The sequence below is a fragment of the Entelurus aequoreus genome, linkage group LG02 (genome assembly GCF_033978785.1).
Source record: "Entelurus aequoreus isolate RoL-2023_Sb linkage group LG02, RoL_Eaeq_v1.1, whole genome shotgun sequence".
Classification (NCBI taxonomy): domain Eukaryota; kingdom Metazoa; phylum Chordata; class Actinopteri; order Syngnathiformes; family Syngnathidae; genus Entelurus; species Entelurus aequoreus.
The window spans coordinates 74,810,555-74,829,307 of record NC_084732.1 but is presented as its reverse complement, the minus strand read 5'-3'; the positions used below and the strand labels follow the sequence as shown (position 1 = coordinate 74,829,307).

The following is an 18,753-nucleotide window of genomic DNA, read 5'->3' as shown; positions in this document are numbered from 1 at the left end:
GGACGTCGATGTGAATGACTATGAGAAACCTTGGAGAGGACCGCATATGTGGGTAACCCCCCCTCTAAGTACAGTCCCTAGTGGATCCACATAACAGTGAGAGTCCAGTCCATAGTGGGGCCAGCAGGAGACCATCCCGAGCGGAGACAGGTCAGTAGCGCAGAGACGTCCCCAACCGATGCACAGGCGAGCGGTCCACCCCGGGTCCCAACTCTGGACAGCCAGCACCTCATCCATGGTCACCGGAACCGGAATAACCCGGCGAGGGGGCAAAGGAGAAAAGAAAACGGCAGATCAACTGGTCTAAAAAAGGGGGGTCTATTTAAAGGCTAGAGTATACAAACGAGTTTTAAGATGGGACTTAAATGTTTCTACTGAGGTAGCATCTGTAACTTTTACCGGGAGGGCATTCCATAGTACTGGAGCCCGAACAGAAAACGCTCTATATCCCGCAGACTTTTTTTGGGCTCTGGGAATATACAGTATATATATACTGTATACATATATACTGTATCCATTCATTTTTTTTCTACCGCTTATTCCCTTTGGGGTCGCGGGGGGCGCTGGAGCCTATCTCAGCTACAATCGGGCGGAAGGCGGTGTACACCCTGGACAAGTCGCCACCTCATCACAGGGCCAACACAGATAGACAGACAACATTCACACTCACATTCACACACTAGGGCCAATTTAGTGTTGCCAATCAACCTATATAAATATTTATATACACTGTATATGTATATACTGTATGTACTTATATACAGGTACATACACCTACAAACAAATACATGTATATATACAGTATATTTATACACTGTATATGTATATATACATATATATATATACTGTACATACAGTATTTTCACACATATATATATACCTACAAACATATATACATATTTAGATGTATATATATAATGTATGTATAAACATTTTATATATACTCACATACATACACAGATGACAAATATGTGTTTACACATATATTTTATACATTTACATAATACATATTTACATGTAGACAAATACATATACACAAATATATACATGTATATATATATATACACACATATATACGTGTGTATGTATATATGTACATATGTACATGTATATACATATATACATGTATATATGTACATATATACATGTAAATATGTACATATATACATGTATACACACACACACACACTATATATATATATATATATAGTGTTATCATCTGCATTCGGGCGGAAGGCGGGGTACACCCTGGACAAGTCGCCACCTCATCACAGGGCCAACACAGATAGACAGACAACATTCACACACTAGGGCCAATTTAGTGTGTATATATATATATATATATATATATATATATATATATATATATATATATATATATATATATATATATATATATATATATATATATATATATATATATATATATATATATACATATACATATATATATATACATATACATATATATATATATATATACATATACATATATACATATACATATATATATATATATATATATATATATATATATATATATATATATATATATATATATATATATATATATATATATATATATATATATATATATATATATATATATATATATATATATATATATATATATATATATATATATATATATATATATATATATATATATATATATATACACACTACCATTCAAAAGTTTGGGGTCACCCAAACAATTTTGTGGAATAGCCTTCATTTCTAAGAACAAGAATAGACTGTCGAGTTTCGAATGAAAGTTCTCTTTTTCTGGCCATTTTGAGCGTTTAATTGACCCCACAAATGTGATGCTCCAGAAACTCAATCTGCTCAAAAGAAGGTCAGTTTTGTAGCTTCTGTAACGAGCTGAACTGTTTTCAGATGTGTGAACATGATTGCACAAGGGTTTTCTAATCATCAATTAGCCTTCTGAGCCAATGAGCAAACACATTGTACCATTAGAACACTGGAGTGATAGTTGCTGGAAATGGGCCTCTATACACCTATGTAGATATTGCAGCAAAAACCAGACATTTGCAGCCAGAATAGTCATTTACCACATTAGCAATGTATAGAGTGTATTTCTTTAAAGTTGAGACTAGTTTAAAGTTATCTTCATTGAAAAGTACACTGCTTTTCCTTCAAAAATAAGGACATTTCAATGTGACCCCAAACTTTTGAACGGTAGTGTGTGTGTGTGTATATATATATATATATATATATATATATATATATATATATATATATATATCCTTTGGTTTTTTGTGAAAAGTTTGGACACCTCTGAGCTGAATGCTCCACAACAAATTACTGCTGAATAAAAAAAATAAAAATCAAGAATATTTTACCAACGTGATGAATTATCATATTTTTCCACAATGTATGAAAACATTAATTTAAGATAAATAAAAACATCAAACATGCAATCCTTAAACATTAATTTAAGGATTGCATGTAAAAATGTCCTAATGTACGGGTAATGTAATGGTATTATAATGTAATGGGACGGCGTGGCGAAGTTGGTAGAGTGGCTGTGCCAGCAATCGGAGTGTTGCTGGTTACTGGGGTTCAATTCCCACCTTCTACCTTCCTAGTCACGTCCGTTGTGTCCTTGGGCAAGACACTTCACCCTTTGCCTCTGATGGCTGCTGGTTAGCGCTTTGCATGGCAGCTCCCGCCATCAGTGTGTGAATGGGTAAATGTGGAAATACTGTCAAAGCGCTTTGAGTACCTTGAAGGTAGAAAAGCGCTATACAAGTACAACCCATTTATCATTTATCATTTAATGTGACAAAATCAAAGTTCATCATTCACCTTACATGTATAAAAAAATATGACAATCATCTTATTAGAGTATACACATAGATCTTGACTTTTTACAGTAGAACTTAACTAAAGTGGATGTGCCAAATTTACTTCAGGCATTGTTGCATTTTCAGTCAACTAAGACAGACGTAACATTTTCTGCAAACAGTATGAAGGTAAGATTTCAATAAGATGGCATTTTATTTCACTATCCTGTACATATGGACTGTACTGTACATTACAGTGGCTGTATGGCTGTTAAATAGTTAATGCAACAATTTTATACACATCTGTTTGCAATGCACAGGTCCCATTGGCAGGAATACACACCAGATAACTTGGTCCCTTTTGACGGTGGTATCTCCCTTGTAGTGGGGACAATTAGTGTTTCATTCGCACAATAATACGCGTATGTAGCCTCTCGTGAGCACTTGGCATATGAACAAACAAATAAAGCCTCCATTCCCAGAATCTGTACTCTTTGTCCAAGATATGGCAAAAAAAAAACAAAAAAAAGAAGTAATATTAAATATTTGACTTCAACTACCCAGCACAAGCTGGTGTTCCGGCTTTGTACAGTATTTATAGCTGTATATAATGAGCGAATATGCATTTCTGTGACATCCAAAAAGAAACATTAAATACATATAATAGAGCAACCACATTTTATAATGATTGGTATGAACTGTAAACTCATAAAGCAGCTACTAATTGTGAGATTTAGCTTCCATACGACATCAGCTCTTTCTTCTTTTTTGCAGCGTTCTCGTTCCGGAACATTCCCTGATGCTGTAGTCGTTTGCATATTCCAACATTCCCTTCGCTCTGGCCTCCGGATCAGTGCGTCGCCTCTTGGGTGCCGAGTTGGGAGCTGCCAAGGCACTGTGAGAGCTTGGGTGGACGCTGTGCTCTTCCTCTGAGCAGCTCGGTGGAAAAATGCTTTTCACGGCACTTGGGGACAATTCTTGAGGAGTTCGAAAGGCTAATAAGTGGGAGTGCTTTCTTCAGACCATGAATTCATTACTGCCGTACAACACAAGCTGCTGCTGTAAATCTGGGGGCTCCCTGCCGTGGTCCCCAACTTCTCTGGCGAGCCTCTGGGATATATGCCTGCCCCCCCTGAGTTTCTGTTTGCCTTTCTCCTGGTTGTAGGTGCCACGGCTGGTGAACTGCGGCCTCTCGTCAAACGCGCCCTCCAGCTCCGCCGTGGGGCTGAGGCTGAAACTGTCAGAGCAGGACGCCAGGGATGCGTTCTGGGAGTGGGCCGCACCTGAGCTGGAGGAGGAGGAGAGGGACCTGGAAGTGGAGTGGAAGCGGAAGCCTCGGGTGGTGTTGGCGATGGGGGAGGGCGACAGCTGGAAGTGCGACGAGGTGGAGAAGGCAGGAACGGCGGAGCAAGAGTCCACCGAATCCGAGGAGTCGTGTTGCCGTCTGAGGGTGCGTTGGCGCGGGCTCTTCACGTCAGATCTCCGGGACCAGGGGGAAGTCAATACAGGACCTCTCTCTGCGTGGACGATGCAAATACATGAATTCAAACCATGTCATTTTTAAGACATACACCCAGAGGTGGGTAGAGTAGCCAGAAATTGTACTCAAGTAAGAGTACTGTTACTTTAGATATTTATTACTCAAGTAAAAGTAAGGAGTAGTCACCCAAATATTTACTTGAGTAAAAGTAAAAAGTATGTTGTGAAAAAACTACTCAAGTACTGAGTAACTGATGAGTAACCTGTTCGTTTAATGATGACGGCAACAAATAATGCACAAAAACATAAAAATAGCAATGAGCAAATTCAGAGCCAGGAATATCTCTAAAGCAACTAAAACAATAATATATATTAAATAATAATACATAAAATAAAAAAAATTAAGGCAAATTGAGCCACAATAACTTAACAGCACCATAGGCTCAGTAGGCATTCGTTGATTGATTGATTGAAACTTGTATTAGTAGATTGCACAGTACAGTACATATTCCGTACAATTGACCACTAAATGGTAACACCCGAATAAGTTTTTCAACTTGTTTACGTCGGGGTCCACGTGTGACGGTCATGTGACAGCCTGGCTCTGTTTGATTGGTCCAACGTCACCAGTGACTGCATCTGATTGGTGAAACGGAGTCAAACGTCACCAGTGACTGCATTTGATTGGATGAAACGCAGGCATGCGTAAATCCTACTTTGAAGGTCTGTCTGACAAACCAAAACAAACAAAGCGTGCATTAACAGATCAATAAAAATCAGTAGCGAGTAGCGAGCTGAATGTAGATAAATGGAGCGGAGTAAAAGTAGCGTTTCTTCTCTATAAATATACTCAAGTAAAAGTTAAAGTATGTTGCATTAAAACTACTCTTAGAAGTACAATTTATCCCAAAAGTTACTAAAGTAGATGTAACGGAGTAAATGTAGCGCGTTACTACCCACCTCTGCATACACCACAATGTATGGTCTATTACGGCTTCTTAACCTGCCTAGCGTATTTTCGGACTATAAGGCAAACTTAAATAGCTTTCATTCTCTCAAAAATTGACAGTGCACCTAATATATGTACTAATTCTGGTGTGGTACATAGAGTAATGATAGGTGTGACCAGTAGATGGCAGTCACACATAAGAGATACATATGGATTGCAGGTTGACGCCTGTTTAATAAATGATGCTAGGAAGTACCGGTAAGCAAGCAACACCAAAACTTTGTTGTTTCATTGTGAATATAAAACATTACACACGGCGCTCAAAAGTCGGTCAAAATGTTTTGGTACGACTTTGGTAACCGCTTGATGGATTGTCGGAGCGTTTCGGCTACCGTAGTCAGACGTACTGTGCTTCTACATACGGGTATTATTTTGGTGTGTGTATAAGGACCCCAATACAACACCTATTAGGAGACTAGTGTTGTCCCGATACCAATATTTTGGTACCGGTACCAAAATGTATTTCGATACTTTTCGGTACTTTTCTAAATAAAGGGGACCACAAAAAATTGCGTTACTGGCTTTATTTTAACAAAAAATCTTAGGGTACATTAAACATATGTTTCTTATTGCAAGTTTGTCCTTAAATAAAACAGTGAACATAAAAGACAACTTGTCTTTTAGTACTAAGTAAACAAACAAAGGCTCCAAATGTAGTCTGCTGACATATGCAGTAACATATTGTGTCATTTTCCATTCTATTATTTTGTCAAAATTATTAAGGACAAGTGGTAGAAAATTAATTATTAATCTACTTATTCATTTACTGTTAATATCTGCTTACTTTCTCTTAACATGTTCTATCTACACTTCTGTTAAAATGTAATAATCACTTATTCTTCTGTTGTTTGGTTGCTTTACATTAGTTTTGGATGATACCACAAATTTGGGTATCGATCCGGTACCAAGTAGTTACAGGATCATACATTGGTCATATTCAAAGTCCTCATGTGTCCAGGGACATATTTCGTGAGTTTATAAACTTAATATACATTTTTTTTAAACTAAAGAAGATGGTGTGATGCCAAAAAATATCGACGTAATCATAGTAGTATCGACTAGATACGCTCCTGTACTTGGTATCATTACAGTGGATGTTAGGTGTAGATCCACCAATTTTGACGCCGGTGAGATACGGTGTATAGTGAAGCATGTTTAGCTGTTCCTCATCCTGCAGGGATGATACTTGTAAGAAACGTACTTTATTTGTCGCCATGGAGGCGAAGATTAGTGATTTAGAAGTAGCTAAAACACTGCAGACTGCGGCTGGACGTTAGCCACTAGCTAGCTAGCCATGTCTTAAAGCAGTGGTCCCCAACCACCGGGCCACAGTCCGGTACCGGTCCGCGGAGCGATTGGTACCGGGCCGCACAATAAATAAATACATTTAAAAAAAATATATATATATATATTTTTTTAAATTAAATCAACATAAAAAACACAATACATACATTATATATCAATATAGATCAATACAGTCTGCAGGGATACAGTCCGGAAGCCCACATGATTGTATTTCTTTATGAAAAATAAAAATACAATAAAAAAATAAAACCCCCCCGGTCCGTGGGACAAATTTTCAAGCGTTGACCGGTCCGCAGCTACAAAAAGGTTGGGGACCACTGTCTTAAAGCACCTCTTCCTGAGGGCGTTTCAGTGTTATAACTTCACCTTTATCGTTAGTTTTTAGACCAAAATGCATCCGTTCTCTCTTTTCTGTCTACACACTGTGTCTGCTTGTAAGTACTCCGTGATTGTGCACTGCCGAACATGCTCGTCTGTTCGGAAACCAGCAATGTCATGACGTGACGCCGACAGGGGGGCGGGGGAGTGGGGGACCGGTACTTTTTAGAGGCGGTATAGTACCGAATATGATTCATTAGTATCGCGGTACTATACTAATACCGGTATAAGGTACAACCCTATAGGAGACATTATCTGGCGTTTTGTTTCGACCTATTAAGCCAAACCAACTTTTCTTACCTATTGATACCCTCTGTTGTGTAATTGGGATTTGCAAATAAGTCCAGTAACTGACTGCAGTACCAACTTTGAGACCAAATCGGCCATACTCTTTTCTATACACGACTCTGCCCAGACCATGATCATGTGGCCCCCTAGTGGCTGTGTTGATTTGCTCTACTGCACAGTAGTTACACTTTTGATACAGTGACATACCAGAGAAGTCCGAAACGGTCCCTTCAGATTCCACGTTGAGGTTTTCGGAGCTGTCACCTGTGCCGATAGAGGCCTCGGACTCCAGGGTCTCATCGTCCGATGCTCGCGGCTCCAGAGTCAGCATCTCGAAAGTCAACTCCTCTCTAACGGTGCAAACCCCCACATCAAGCCAGTGAGCATCATTAGACACGCAGTGACAATCAAGTGCAGTGACAGCATTTACTTCTCTTTTTGCAGGTTTTCAATTTGCTCTGTCAGCACTTTCTCTTCCCGCTGCATGGCTGCGTGCTGACACTCCAATATTTCCGGTATCGACTCTGCTCCCTCTTCCCCCTCGCTCTCCACTTTCACGGCGTCTGTCAAAGGCGGTAGGCGTGGACTCACAGGCGGGGATGGCGAGTGGAAGCTCAGTTTACGAAAGGGGCCTTTTCCCTGGAAAATAAATAAAAATGGGGGCGGTTTTACTTCACACTTACTGCAAATCTCATTGCATGCATTAGAAGCTGTTGCGTAGCACAGGACCAAAGAGGGCAACGCTGTCCAAAGCAGAACCCGCAAAGCCCAACACACCTGACAACACACACAGCACATCACTGATCAACACACACTTTACCTTTTTATTCGCATTTAACTGTGAGATAAACAAATAAAAAGGAAATTAGAAGAGAATATATTTTTTTTTTTTTTGTTAAAAAAAAAAAAAGCACTGTCAAGGCCTGCGAGTTCTAGCTGCTTTTTCTTGGTCTATTTTTTAGGCTTAGAAATGTTTGCAATGGATGTTTTTCACTAAGCACAAAGGATTCATTTCAGTATTTCAATATTCAGACTGATGTAAAATAAAAAAAGTGTTGTGTTTTAAAGCTTTTCAAGATTTAAAGCCACGTAATGCTGGATATGTCGTATAGAACTACACGTGAGGACATATGGAAACCAATATGTAAAAAAAAAAAAAGGCTAAGGGCATTCTTGAACGAGGCAATCTGTACACTATGGAGGGTCAAATAGAACAAAATTAAATCTTTAAATTATTAATTGAAAATGTCAATTGATTATAATTGGAATTCAATACATTAATATGTCATCAAATGTGTCATTAATTTATTTATTGTAAAATACATTATTTAATAATTTATTTCAATATTTAAAATAATTATTCAATGATTTCATGATTTAATTAATTATTGACTATACAATTTAATTAATTATTTCCTGATTTGATTATTTTTTTCATGAACTTGTGTTAAATAAACAAATACCATGAATTCATGAAGTGACGACCACTTCATGAATTTATTTTATCCTTCAAACTCAGCCAGTGGGCGGGTCCTAACACCTGATTGGTTATCCAGCACTCAGCAGAAGAGTACTGATCGATATCTTGATCTGGAAGTGCGGAAATAACTCAGACAACTTCAACAATACATCAACCGCTACATGCTCTTGATCAGCTGATTTTGCTTCCACATGCTCCACAAGTTCTAAAAATACTAACCACCAACTCCCAAATAAGTGAGAGTACGAGTTTCCTCCCCTTAGCTGCCATGTTTTGAAGGTCTTTCAAAGTTCCAGGTTTAGGCCAAAGAAATCTTGAGAGGAGATTCCAGTTCGCCACGCCCGCTGATTTTAATTGGTGAGTTTGACGGATAAATTATATTCATTAAACACACAGGTTCATGAAATAATTGAATACTTGATTAAATTGTGAAATAATTAATTTAATCATGGAATAATTAAATATTGAAATATTTTAATTAAATAAAACAATGTATGTACTTTTACATTAAATAAATTAATGACAAATTAGTAACACATTTATAGATTTGATTATATTTAAAGACACATTTAAGTAATGTATTTATTTATTTAATTTTGTCCCATTTGACCCGCCATATTGCACTGCATCGGTTACTCTTGGCATATCCCAGCATGATTGGAGGTTTGGGTCCACGCTTTGGTATGCCAACTCATGAAAAATAGAAGCTGTGTGATGGCGGGCTAGCGGTGGACGAGGGAGGGGGAAATTACGGTCCACCCATGTCTGGCACGGTTATTAAAATGGCCGAGTGTGAGTGCGCCCAAAATGGATAATGACAAAGGGATGACAGTTTAGGAATGTACAAAACCCAAAACCAGTGAAGTTGGCACGTTGTGTAAATCGTACATAAAAACAGAATAAAATGATTTGCAAATCCTTTTCAACTTATATTCAATTGAATAGACTGCAAAGACAAGATATTTAATGTTCGAACTGAGAATTTTTTTTGTGTGTGCAAATAATCATTAACTTAGAATTTAATGGCAGCAAAAAATTGCAAAACAGTTGGCATAGGGGCATTTTTACCACTGTGTTACATGGCCTTTCCTTTTAACAACACTCGGTAAACGTTTGGGAACTGAGGAGACACATTTTTGAAGCTTTTCAGGTGGAATTCTTTCCCATTCTTGCTTGATGTACAGCTTAAGTTGTTCAACAGTCCGGGGGTCTCCATTGTGGTATTTTCCGCTTCATAATGCGCCACACATTTTCAATGGGAGATAAGTCTGGACTACAGGCAGGCCAGTCTAGTACCCACACTCTTTTACTACAAAGCCACATTGATGTAACACGTGCAGTATGTGGCTTGCTGAAATAAGCAGGGGCGTCCATGAAAAAGACGTTGCTTGGATGGCAACATATGTTGCTCCAAAACCTGTATGTACCTTTCAGCATTAATGGCGCCTTCACAGATGTGTAAGTTACCCATGCCTTGGGCACTAATACACCCCCATACCATCACAGATGCTGGCTTTTGAACTTTGCACCTATAACAAACCGGATGGTTCTTTGCCTATTTGGTCCGGACGACACGACGTCCACAGTTTCCAAAAACAATTTGAAATATGGACTCGTCAGACCACAGAACACTTTTTCACTTTGCATCAGTCCATCTTGGATGAGCTCGGGCCCAGCGAAGCCGGGGGCGTTTCTGGGTGTTGTTGATAAATGGCTTTCGCTTTGCGTAGTAGAGTTTTAACTTGCACTTACAGATGTAGCGACCAACTGTAGTTACTGACAGTGGTTTTCTGAAGTGTTCCTGAGCCCATGTGGTGATATCCTTTACACACTGATGTTGCTTTTTGATATAGTACCACCTGAGGGATCGAAAGTCACGGGCTTGACGCTTATGTGCAGTGATTTTTCCAGATTCTCTGAACCTTTTGAGATGATATTACGGACCGTAGATGGTGAAATCCCTAAATTCCTTGCAACATTAGTTGATAAATGTTGTTCTTAAACTGTCGACAGTTTGCTCACGCATTTGTTCGCAAAGTGGTGACCCTCGCCCCATCCTTGTTTGTGAATGACTGAGCATTTCATGGAAGCTGCTTTTATACCCAATCATGGCACCCACCTGTTCCCAATTAGCCTGTTCACCTGTGGGATGTTCCAAATAAGTGTTTGATGAGCATTCCTCAACTTTCTCAGTCTTTTTTGCCACTTGTGCCAGCTTTTTTGAAACATGTTGCAGGCACCAAATTCCAAATGAGCTAATATTTGCAAAAAATAACAAAGTTTACCAGTTTAAACGTTAAGTATCTTGTCTTTGCAGTCTATACAATTGAATATAGGTTGAAAAGGATTTGCAAATCATTATATTCTGTTTTGAATTATGATTTACTCAACGTGCCAACTTCTCTGGTTTTGGGTTTTGTATTTCCACTGCTATAAAGTGTAAGTTTCTGGGTACTGTGGTGGCTTGTTAGGGAGGATCTGGAAATGACAAAAGGTCTAAAAATCAATAGATTTGATGGGATTTTTTTTAGAAGTAACAATTCCATTGGTGTGATCTTACCATTGACCTTCGAAGGAAGGTTAGTCTGCACTTGGCCTTATTCTCAGCAAACTCCAAGGTGTTAATATCCTTCAGTCGCACTTTGTACTTTGTCATCTGCTCACCTAGGATGAGCTCAACACACCTATGGAGGGACAGAAACAAGACAGGAAATACTCGTTCAATATAATAAATACACTGCAAACACCTGAAACATTTCCAGGCCTTTCCGGGCACATGTGAGAAAAAACACCACATATAAAAAGTTGGGATATTTGGATTCAGGCTGAAATTTCAGCGCACTAAATGAGCTTTAACCTTCACAGGTGAACTAAATTTGACTTTCTCTAAACTTTTGCATGCACAAGACAACCTTTTCAACGTTTCACTATTTGTTTGCACAACTTGCACTTCTATAACAAGGAACCGAAAAAGCAAGCTCATATCTTAGTCCGTAAAGGATCCATAGCATCCAGATGACTGAAATTTCTCCCGATGTATTTTTTGCTCTTAAAAAGGATTTTGTAGCAAGTAATTTTTGAGTAATCGGTGAATAAGTTACTGTACTTTAAACGCCCTGTTTCAATTGCCAGACTCAATATGCTGCTGGTGTGACGTCATCTACAGCAGTGGTCCCCCAACCACCGGGCCGCGGCCCGGTACCGGTCCTGGATCGATTGGTACCGGGCCGCACAAGAAATTAAAAAAAACCACACACACAAAAAAAAAAGTTTTTATTTTTATTTAGTTTTTATTAAATCAACATAAAAAACACAAGATACACTTACAATTAGTGCACCAACCCAAAAAACCTCCCTCCCCCATTTACACTCATTCACACAAAAGGGTTGTTTCTTTCCGTTATTATTATTTCTGGTTCCTACATTATATATCAATATAGATCAATACAGTCTGCAGGGATACAGTCCGTAAGCACACATAATTGTATTTTTTATGACGAAAAAAAAAAAAACATACCACAGACCAACCCCCCAAGTAGCAAGTGTTTTGCTACTTAAATTATGCCTAAAAATAACATGATTTAGGATGAAGATGCTACCAAAAACATACTAAACAATATGAAATTGTAGGTGATCTCAGCAGGCTGATGCAGGCCCGCCCACATTTTGGAGATAAAAGTGAACGTTGCAAAATGTGCTGAAACTCGTAAGAAAAAGGGTCTGAAATCACTACTATGTCTATTTTCGGGGAAATTCTATTTGTAGACATAATTTTTATGTCCAGGATTATGAAATACGTGCCAATGTTGTTAGCTTTAGAGTGGCCTTTTAATTTGCCCAAGATAAGCTAAATGGTCTAAAAGAGTATGTAACAAATCAATTTCTAGGGCCGTGTTCACACTGCAGGTCAATTCCGATTTTTTTTGCCCATATGCAACCTGTATCAGATTTTTTCATGTTTGTGTGTACAGTGCAATCCCAAATGTTTATATCCGACCCAGACCTCTTTCGTATGTGGATATAAATTCAATCCAATCCAATCCACTTTATTTATATTGCACATTTAAACAACAAGAATGTTTCCAAAGTGCTGCACAGCCATGTTAAAAACAATATTATAAACAATATTATGCTCCATCAATGACTGAATAAAAACAAAAAATAAATAAATATAAAACCAATATAAAAATAAATATGATTAAAAACGATTTTAAAGTAAAGTCTAAGTCTAGTACAGTAAATAGAAATCAAAATTTATAAAAAAAAAAAAAAAAAAAAAAAAAAAACAGAAATTGGATATGTATGTGATGCGTTCTCCACCTCACATTCATAGGACCGTAACGTCATGAAAAAGCGATAAGCGTCATAATTCTTCGCCAAAATAGACGGTTACAAAAAAATAGTTGACGACGGAGCAGAAAAGAGGTAAAATACAATGTTTTAGGAACTCACGTGAAACTTCCACCACTCCTGTCTTTGACTGCTCGCCCACGGACACGCTCTTCAAGCAGACATCAAAGCAAAATAGCCCGTAAAACTGCCAGAACCAAAATACTTGTCCTTTTATTTGTTAGTCTTCTACCCGCAATAATTTGGTTCAGAAAATGTTGACTTTGATTGCACAAAATGCTTGAAATTTCCACAAATGCGACAGTTCTATTGTTTTAATAGGCTTTACCCTTTAAAATGGTTTTTAATCATATTTATTTTTATATTGTTTTTATATTGGTTTTATATTTATTTATTTTTTGTTTTTATTCAGTCATTGGTGGAGCTAAGGATACTATTTGAATATTGTTTTTAATATTGTTGTGCAGCACTTTGGAAACATTTCTGCTGTTTAAATGTGCTATACAAATAAAGTGGATTGGATTGGATTGAGTACTGAGACCTTTTAGAGTGGAAGCCATATTTTATTCCGTGAATGCTGCATTGCGTGTGACATCATGACGTCATGTCCGCATGCAGGTCAGATTGCATTCACAATAGAAATGGCATTTTTGGGACAAGCGGTAGAAAATGGATGGATGGATGGATGGATGGATGTTTTGTAATGTGAACGGCTACTAAAAAGATCGGATTTGACCAAAAAATCAGAATTGGATATTCGACCCTGCAGTGTAAACATAGCCTAAGTTAACTTACTTTTTTACCTTTATTCAAAACGCTAGCTGTATGATAATTGAGATGTCATACCAAAACCGGGTTTAGCCAGCATTTTCTTCAAACAGAATCTTACAAAAATGGAGCGTACAAAAACCGAGGCTACACTGTAGTTACGAAATTGAATGACTGTCGAAGCGACCCGTCATGACGTCATGTCCGCATTCGGGTCAGATTGTGTTCACATTAGAAATCGCATTTTATTTTGTAATGTGAACGGCCACTAAATAGATCGTATTTTAATTGGACATCAGACCCTGCAGTGTGAATGTAGCCTCAGTCTCTTGCCAATTAATGAATGTATTTCTAAAATGAATTGTGATACATTTGCTTAGGTTTCAGTTTTTGCAGTGTCCATTTGACAAAATGAGTACGACATTGAGTTTTCACTTGAGTGCAGGTGCAGGCTGCTTACGCTGTGGTCTTGCTGATGTCCTGGACGCTCTGAAGAGGGTCAATAGAGTCCGGACAGCGCAGGATACACGGAGCAAAAACTATGGCCAAGGCATTAGCTGACATACGGTTGGTCTCCTCTTGCAAAGCAATCCTGAAAGCATGAATTTAGTGTCAAAATATCCAGCCTGAGTTACGTGTAAAAGTCTAATCAAATTCAAATGTTCATTACATCTCAATTTTCATTACCTGACCAGATGAAATATGAGCCGCTCGAGGGTATTCAGGTGAGTTCTGCTTAGCTGGTCAACGATTGAATACACCCCTCTGATCATTTCTTTCCTATCTTGCAGAGCTGAGAAGGCAGAATCACATTTGTATGATGAGGCGCTCGCTTGTGAAGAGACTGTCCGGCGAGGGATGGAGGGGGGCACTTACCCATAGCCCGTATAAACTCCCCATACAGCTCAAACGTCATCAGAGGACTCGGCAGGTCTCGGAGCCACTGCTTCAAGACACTAGCTATCACATGGATGTTGTAGTCGTCCAGATTCATGCTCTCCACATCTGTGGCATCACAGTCACAACACAGTTAAAGTACTTCAATTCAACAATATCCAATTTCAAAACTACTAGTGGCTAAAAGTTACCTGTGTCAAGTCCATGCTTGAGTTCTTTGATTTTATTGGTGGAGCCCGATTTACGATAAATTCCTTCGGTGTAGAGACCGTGCATTTCGATGTAGTTGATGAGCCTCTCCACCACCAGGGGCACTGTTCGCTCGTCATTTGTCAGACGGGACACCTCAACACCAAATTGTTTGGGCGAAAGCTCTGGGTCGAACTATTCAGAGACGCAAAAGCAATGGATGGTCAAAAAGGGCAGAGACACAAATGCAGTATAAAACTAGAAAAGCACTCAGAGAACGCAGACCATAATTGCAACAAAGTCCTGAATTCAGACGGTAATCTGGATCACCTCTAAATGTAATCACCGGTTTGTTCCTTATCCTATTTCTGACATTTCCTGAAAGTTTAATCAAAATGCGGCAATAACTTTTTGAGCTATCTATAGCAGAATGAAAGAAAAGGAGCGAAGCCTCTTGTTACATCCACTCTCTTTGTCTCTGTGGGTAGAGACGGGGCCGCAAGAATACACACGCACAAGTTAAAGGCCTACTGAAACCCACTACTACTGACCACGCAGTCTGATAGTTTATATATCAATGATTAAATCTTAACATTGCAACACATGCCAATACGGCCGGGTTAAATTATAAAGTGCAATTTTAAATTTCCCGGGAAACTTCCGGTTGAAAACGTCTATGTATGATGATGTTTGCGCGTGACGTCGATGGTTGAAACGGAAGTATTGGGACACATTGTATCCCAATACAAACAGCTCTGTTTTCATCGCAAAATTCCACAGTATTCTGGACATCTGTGTTGGTGAATCTTTTGCAATTTGTTTAATGAACAATGGATACTGCAAAGAAGAAAGCTGTAGGTGGGATCGGTGTATTAGCGGCTGGCTGCAGCAACACAACCAGGAGGACTTTGAGGATAGCAGACTCGCTATCCGACGCTAGCCGCCGACCGCATCGATGATCGGGTGAAGTCCTTCGTCGCGCCGTCGATCGCTGGAACGCAGGTGAGCACGGGTGTTGATGAGCAGATGAGGGCTGGCGTAGGTGGAGCGCTAATGTTTTTATCATAGCTCTGACGAGGTCCTGTAGCTAAGTTAGCTTCAATGGCGTCGTTAGCAACAGCATTGCTAGGCTTCGACAGGCAGCACAGCACTAACCGTGTAGTTACAGGTCCAGTGTTTGGTTCTGTGTATCCTGATAGTAGTATTGTTGATCTACTGTCTATCCTTCCAGTCAGGGGCTTATTTCTTTTGTTTCTATCTGCATTTAAGCACGATGCTATCACGTTAGCTCCGTAGCTAAAGTGCTTCACCGATGTATTGTCGTGGAGATAAAAGTCACTGTGAATGTCCATTTCGCGTTCTCGACTCTCATTTTCAAGAGGATATAGTATCCGAGGTGGTTTAAAATACAAATCCGTGATCCACAATAGAAAAAGGAGAAAGTGTGGAATCCAATGAGCCCTTTTACCCAAGTTACGGTCAGAGCGAAAAAAGATACGTCCTGCACTGCACTCTAGTCCTTCACTCTCACGTTCCTCATCCACAAATCTTTCATCCTCGCTCAAATTAATGGGGTAATCATCGCTTTCTCGGTCCGAATCGCTCTCGCTGCTGGTGAAAACAATGTGCAGATGTGAGGAGCCCTTCAACCTGCGACGTCACGCTACTTCCGGTACAGGCAAGGCTTTTTTTATCAGCGACCAAAAGTTGCGAACTTTATCGTCGATGTTCTCTAATAAATCCTTTCAGCAAAAATATGGCAATATCGCGAAATGATCAAGTATGACACATAGAATGGATCTGCTATCCCCGTTTAAATAAGAAAATTACATTTCAGTAGGCCTTTAAGCTTGTAATGTAAATGTAAAATAACACAGTAGAAACGAACCCCCGAATCAGCTCCAAAATGTGTTCATTGCGGGTTTCGAACAGTTCCTAAAGTTAGATGAAAATCCGGCCATAACCTTGAATGAAAGTAACAAAGTGAACGCTCTTGTCTAGTCACGGACCGAATTCCGTCGGAATTGATTCATGTAAAATCAAACGGTGCCATATTTTTTATGTACCGTTGTTGCACATGACATCATGTCCGGTTGCCGACTCGGCCAGTTTAAACACTGGGTGTGCAAACAAGCACTCAAGCAGCACTCAATCGTGTGCTTTTCTGTTTAGACTGGGCGTTCAACCGGAAGTACAAGTGCTGTTTCGTCTATTATTCGTCCATAGGGTTTTTACTCGCAGCTATTGGGTCCATGACGACGACTTCTGTTTTGTTTCATCATCCGTTTTACTGCTGTGTTACAGGCACCAATTGGCATACTTGCCAACCTTAAGACCTCCGAATTCGGGAGATGGGTGGGCGGGTGTGTGTGAGGTGGGCGGGGTTGGGGGGGCGGGGTTTGGTGGTAGCGAAGGGTGTATATTGTAGCGTCCCGGAAGAGTCAGTGCTGCAAGGGATTTTGGGTATTTGTTCTGTGGTGTTTATGTTATGTTACGGTGCGGATGTTCTCCCGAAATTTGTTTGTCATTCTTGTTTGGTGTGGGTTCACAGTGTGGCGCATATTTGCAACAGTGTTAAAGTTGTTTATACGGCTACCCTCAGTGTGACCTGTATGGCTGTTGATCAAGAATGCCTTGCATTCACTAATGTGTGTGTGAAAGCCGCATATATTTTGTGACTGCTGTTTGTATGGAGGAAAAGCGGACGTGACGACAGTTTGTAGAGGTTGCAAAGGCAGTGCGTTTACGGCACGCCCCCAATACTGTTGTCTGGGTGGAAATCGGGCTGAAATTCGGGAGTCTCCCGGAAAAATCGGGAGGGTTGGCAAGTATGCCAATTGGAAACAATTACTGTATATAAGTAAACATTTACGGAGTGTTTCTGTGAAAATATTTATTTTGCAATGTATATTTCTGAAGCATATAGTCCGGTGCGGCTACTGAAGCATATAGTCCGGTGCGGCTAACATATGGAAAAATATTGATTTTTTCTAAAATTTAGTGAGTGCGGCTTATATACCGGTGCGCTTTATAGTCTAGAAAATACAATATTTTGCTAACTAACTAACTGACAGACGTTTACGTCAACTATCACATAACCTCCTGGCCGAGGTAATACACTGTAATGGTCGAATACAGTGACTCTCAAACTGTGATACGTGTGCCACTGGTGGTACGCCAAATAATCACTTAATTAAATATTCAAACACAGTTTTACTGTTCAAACTGTGTGTAATGTAACACAGGCCAAAAATATGAACTATATTTTTTTAATAAAAACCTCTTCCTTGTTTTTAATGAATACTTGGGAATATTAGCAATTATGAAACCAGTGGTTCTCAAACTTTATTCACCAAAAACCACCTCAGAAAAAACTTTGATTCTTCCAAGTACCAACCATAATGACCAACATTAAAACACAGTAGCGTAGTAGGCCTATCAAAGAGTAAAAAACTATGGTAGTAGTGATATTAGTAACTTACCAAAAACATGAATTTGAGCCAAAACAACACAATTGCAATCATGAGACTTTACAGAGTATGGCCGACTCACCTTCTTACTGCATTTGCTGGTCGTCTTTTGGCAGCACTTTCTGTGGCAGGCGTACCGGCACACTGGATAAACACAGCCAGAAAAATCAAAGGCATCATTCCTATTGTCCACAGAAAGGCAGTGCCTCCTCATGTTTGAGTTTTGCGTCGAGCGCGACAAGTACTAAATAGTCCCAGCAAAACAAGATAAATTGTAAGCAGCAAATTCTGGAGTGTCTGAGCCACAGACCCCATGAGTCCAGTTGAAGACAA

At 39.3% G+C, this 18,753-nt stretch overlaps 1 protein-coding gene across 8 annotated transcripts in view; it reads right to left on the bottom strand.

The window, feature by feature from the left end:
* Positions 1-3,002: 3,002 nt before the first annotated feature.
* The window catches only part of myo9aa (myosin IXAa), a 220,808-nt gene continuing 205,057 nt past the window's right edge, over positions 3,003-18,753 (bottom strand). For 6 of the 8 annotated variants that reach the window (XM_062032142.1, XM_062032189.1, XM_062032157.1 and 3 more), the window contains 10 exons: positions 18,503-18,564; positions 14,953-15,145; positions 14,741-14,869; positions 14,552-14,657; positions 14,325-14,456; positions 11,307-11,430; positions 8,087-8,104; positions 7,697-7,905; positions 7,474-7,616; positions 3,003-4,324 (listed from right to left, as the gene is read on the bottom strand). In XM_062032142.1, the coding sequence (XP_061888126.1) occupies positions 3,825-4,324; positions 7,474-7,616; positions 7,697-7,905; positions 8,087-8,104; positions 11,307-11,430; positions 14,325-14,456; positions 14,552-14,657; positions 14,741-14,869; positions 14,953-15,145; positions 18,503-18,564 (1,616 nt within the window). In that variant the 3' untranslated portion in view covers positions 3,003-3,824. The remainder of the gene's footprint in view (positions 4,325-7,473; positions 7,617-7,696; positions 7,906-8,086; positions 8,105-11,306; positions 11,431-14,324; positions 14,457-14,551; positions 14,658-14,740; positions 14,870-14,952; positions 15,146-18,502; positions 18,565-18,753) is intronic. The other 2 variants (XM_062032150.1, XM_062032197.1) reach the window with 1 other exon arrangement.